At 35.6% G+C, this 4,447-nt stretch overlaps 1 protein-coding gene across 1 annotated transcript in view; it reads left to right on the top strand.

The window, feature by feature from the left end:
* Positions 1-2,397, top strand: part of LOC107681798 (uncharacterized) — an 11,328-nt gene extending 8,931 nt beyond the window's left edge. Inside the window, exon 16 of the mRNA XM_016478142.1 lies at positions 828-2,397. Coding sequence (XP_016333628.1) covers positions 828-1,241 — 414 coding nt within the window. The 3' untranslated portion in view covers positions 1,242-2,397. The remainder of the gene's footprint in view (positions 1-827) is intronic.
* Positions 2,398-4,447: the final 2,050 nt, after the last annotated feature.

The raw sequence follows: 4,447 nt of genomic DNA, 5'->3' as shown, positions 1-4,447 counted from the left end.
ATATATATATTCAAAGACATTGCATTGCAAAACTGCAATAAATCTGAGGCCTATTTGACCCAAACAGGCAATACTTTGCTGTATTATTGTTATTACTATTATTGTTTAACTGTAGATAAAAGATGCAACTACATTTTCTTAGTACAGAAATATATTTACATGTACATTTATGCATTTTATCCAATAAATTGTAAATTGTAATACTTTACAATAAGGTTCTATTTGTTAACAACTGCTTTATGAATATAAAAACCAAAAGGAATGGTATTCTTTGTAAAGAAGACACTCCAAGCTTTCAAATGAACCCATATATGGGCTGATACCATATAAGGAAGCCTATGTAAATGAAGCATAAACATTTTTAACGTCATTTTGGACCCGTATCCGGGTCCGCAGAGTTTAACTGGTTTTAACATCAACTAACAATAAAAAAAAATACTTCTGGAGAATGTATTACTATACGTTAATAGCTAATTCTAAGCTAATACATTTAAATCAAACATTGTATTTTTTAATATTATTTAACTAACATGTTTTTTGTTTTTGGTTTTTTAACTAACATTAACAAAGATGAATAAATCTTTAATTTATTTAAGATTTAAGATTAATAAATCTTAAATCTGCAACATGTATTGATCATTAACAGTTAATGCATTAAGTAACATCAATTAATGGGAACTTACTGCAATGTGTTATCATATAAATATGATACAATTAAATATATTTTTAATTTTAATAATAGATTAAAATATTTTTTATTTATTTTAAATAGACTTTAAATATTTTCTGTTATTTGAAATGTTGAACTCTCTCTTGTTTGAATGCAGGACCGTAAGAAGATTGAACTCATCATTATGGACTACGAGGCCCAGCTGGTGGAAATGCAGCGCTGTTTGCAATTCATCATCGAAGGTCTTTGTCGATTGCGCTCTCATCCGCTGCTGCGACGGAACAACTACTACACCGGTGACTGGGAGGTACGACGGGCCCTGCAGACCCTTAGCTTAGTGAGCGACCCGGTAGATCGAGCGGAAGAAATTATTCACCACACGCTGGCCAAGTTAGCCAGTCTGCAGAAAGGAATAGACAAGTACTTCACTAAAGACTCGAAAGAGGTGAAGAAGGGCTGTAAGAAGGAGGTGACGGCTGAAGTGCGGAGCCTGGCCAAACAGCTTCACGAAGGTTTAGCGGAGCTCAACTCCATCAGAGAACAACTGCTCGACGCAAGTGGAAACATCTAGTAAATGTCACAGTTTTTGGTTCCAGCTGTCTGCGCTCCCATTGGCTGTCGCTGCAATGCTTTGCTGCTCATTTGCATAAAACGGAATGGTGATTCTCAGCAAGTTCCAACTCTCAATGAGATTAAATGAAGTCCAGCCGCTTTGTTGATGCAAATCGCTGTCAGTGTGAACGCATCTTACAACTTAACCATAACTGGATTCAGCTATCGAATTGAGTTCTCTGGATGATACATGTAATGAAACATGAAATCCATTCAGCACGCCAATGATTACAAGATTCCTCCACATAAATAGGCTATTTAAGAGTCTTATAAAAATGTGAGCGTTTTCCCATTTAACCTCAGTTCCCATCGTGTTTTACTGTGTGGCTCCCATCATGATTGCTGTACGGCCTGAGAACAGTCTTCTAAATTATTTCTATTTGCCTATTTTTTTATGTAACATTGTTCGCAGCCATTTGTAATTTGAATGTGCGCGGCTTCATTCGCTTCCAGTTATTTTAACTGTACAAAACAGCTCGTGATGTTGCTTCATATTGTAAACTGGCATTTCTTATTATACTTTAATTCACTATCGTATTTATAAACACGCTGGTTTGTAGCGCAAATACTTCTTTCTTTACTAGAAGTAGAATACTTCTACTTTGTTATTCTTGTAGGCAGTTTATCGATAGCGGCTAAAGAATCGGACGTCTCGCACTTTCAGATTCAAAATTCATTCACGTTGCAAAATAAGGATATGTTGTCACAAATTACACCACATTGTATTTGTATTGTACAACTGTAGCTACTGCTGTGGTCACAGTTTGTGGTTAAACTCCAGTTTTTGTTCACAATCCTGTTCTGCATATGGTGAGAGTGAAGCCACAGATGAATTACGTTTATGTCCTAGGAGATTGTACGCTTTGGAAGAAGTGCATTTTTTTTTTATTTAACTCTTGTCATATGCTCTTGTTTTGCACATTAGCAACCCTAAAGCTGTTACACAAAAAAAAGTTATTTCATGTATTGACATGTCACGAGTGAATGCCTGTGTTGTGCAATACAGCAATGAATTGATGATTACGTTCATGAAGATATTTTAATAAAATTATTTAAAATTTGCTGTCTGGGTGAATAAAAAACATCTTGGATCAAACGCTATACATTTAACCCTATAAGCCATGCAACTTTTCTAAGCAGTGAGGGACGTCGAAGAGCTCAAGTTCTAGTGGAAAATCACAATTTTGTTCAAGACGCCCCGCGATCATGTGATTTTTCAAAGAAGAGTCGGTGTACTTGGGAAAGAGGAGGCAGCTGGGTTTCTTCTCACCTCAGGAATTGAACGCACTGTTTAGTTTCATGTTTTAGTACTTTTCTTACTTAAAAAGGCCTTTTTGCAGCGGAACGGCTGCATTTAAATGTTTTAGAACATTGAAGACCGCAGCGTTCTGTGATTGAATTCGTTTGTTTGTTTGTGTTTGTGTTTGCTTTTCTTTTGGAAAAGAATTTAAAGAGAAGACCGTCACAATCAGAGCAAGGTAAGCACTGTTTGATAAGATTGCGTCGCGTTTGGTGTGTTTTGTGTCAAATTAAAACACATTTGCGTTCAACACGTGCGCATGTGCCAATAAAAGTTGATGTACATTCCATCGCCTGAAGCAAAAGTACAAACTCTTAGCTCCTGAATATTAGTTAGTGCACGGTGATGTACCTGTAGTGGCCAGTCTTATAACCTAATTAATATTCATGAGCCAAGCCTTCCCCTTAGGACTTGTCAATTCGTCAGCTGATCACGCCCTTGTAGTTTAGCGAATCAAAGGCATTCACTCGTGACGTGTTTCTCTGTTGCGTTTTGTGAGGCGTGTCAACCTAAAAGTAGCATAATATATTGCTAAATTTGGGTTTAACTTTGGTTACGTAGTGCAACTCATTACTCAGTTTTGCAGCTGAGGGCGAGAGCAGAATGTGTTTTTAACTGTATTTGTTTGCTATCATGTCAAATGTGCTCTTACTATCTTAAATGGGCGATTGTGGTGCCTGGGACCCCCAAAATCATCCATTTCAAATACACACACTCCCAAAAGACAGCTGATGTTTTTTTTTTTGTTTGTTTGTTTTTCACATAAAGGTAATGTAATTATAGTACATTGATGTAATATTGTAAAGTTTTATGGGTGTTATGCAGGAAAAAAAGAGGAACGATTTGTGATGTATGGTAATTGTGTTATTACTCCTTACCTGTTGATGGCACTCTCTGTCTAGAGATGTGTTGTGGATGCTATAACCTGTTGGATAAGAGAATCAGTGTTGCCAACTTAGCAATTTTGTTGCTAGATTTAGCAACTTTTCAAACTACCATAGCAACTTTTTTTTTCAAGAAGCAGCTAGCAACAAATTATTAGTGTGTTATGTGTAAGCCAGGTTAAAGAGATGGGTCTTTAATCTAGATTTAAACTGCAAGAGTCTGTCTGCGAGTGACTCAAATGATAAAAAAAGGTACATATTTTCATCTAAATTACACAAAAAGAGGAAACCATTGAATAGCTAGCCATCCAAGCAGCACATCAACCTGGAGAGAGCTGGAGAAAGATGCCAGTACAAACATCAAATGTGCATTAATTTGCTAGTTCCAATTAGTCAATAATAAATGCACATTTATGACACAGCATGCTATTAGCTTGTATATATAATTGTTGTTCAGTTAGGTACACTGTAAGAAAAAAAAAATATGTGGAAAAACTGAAAAGGTACTAGTTATTTTCTGCCAGGATGTTATCCATTAAGTTGTAATGCTGTAACCTTAAAACGTAAAATGCAATGTGGAATTTAAAACACAGGTAAAACACCTGTGAAAAATAAATACGTATTGTTCCTTCATATAAACAGTACATTGTGTCCTATTTTTTACAGACTTTTGTGTAGCACACTAACTAACTACCAGCACACTGCTTAAAACTATCATTGTTCAGAATATGCAGTTTTACTAGTTAATAAGACAATACATAAAATGTGTAACTTAGCAATTTTGTTGCTAGATTTAGCAACTTTTCAAACTACCATAGCAACTTTTTTTTTCAAGAAGCAGCTAGCAACAAATGCAGCTATTTTTAAAAAAGTTTTTGGCAACTTTTAGCAACTTTTGCAAAGTGAAGTCAAGTCAAGTCACCTTTATTTATATAGCGCTTTTAACAATACAGATTGTGTCAAAGCAACTGAACAGCATTA

This window comes from Sinocyclocheilus anshuiensis, unplaced genomic scaffold, assembly GCF_001515605.1.
Source record: "Sinocyclocheilus anshuiensis isolate Anshui unplaced genomic scaffold, SAMN03320099.WGS_v1.1 scaffold2119, whole genome shotgun sequence".
Taxonomy (NCBI): Eukaryota; Metazoa; Chordata; class Actinopteri; order Cypriniformes; family Cyprinidae; genus Sinocyclocheilus; species Sinocyclocheilus anshuiensis.
This window is presented reverse-complemented; position numbering and strand designations above follow the sequence as displayed.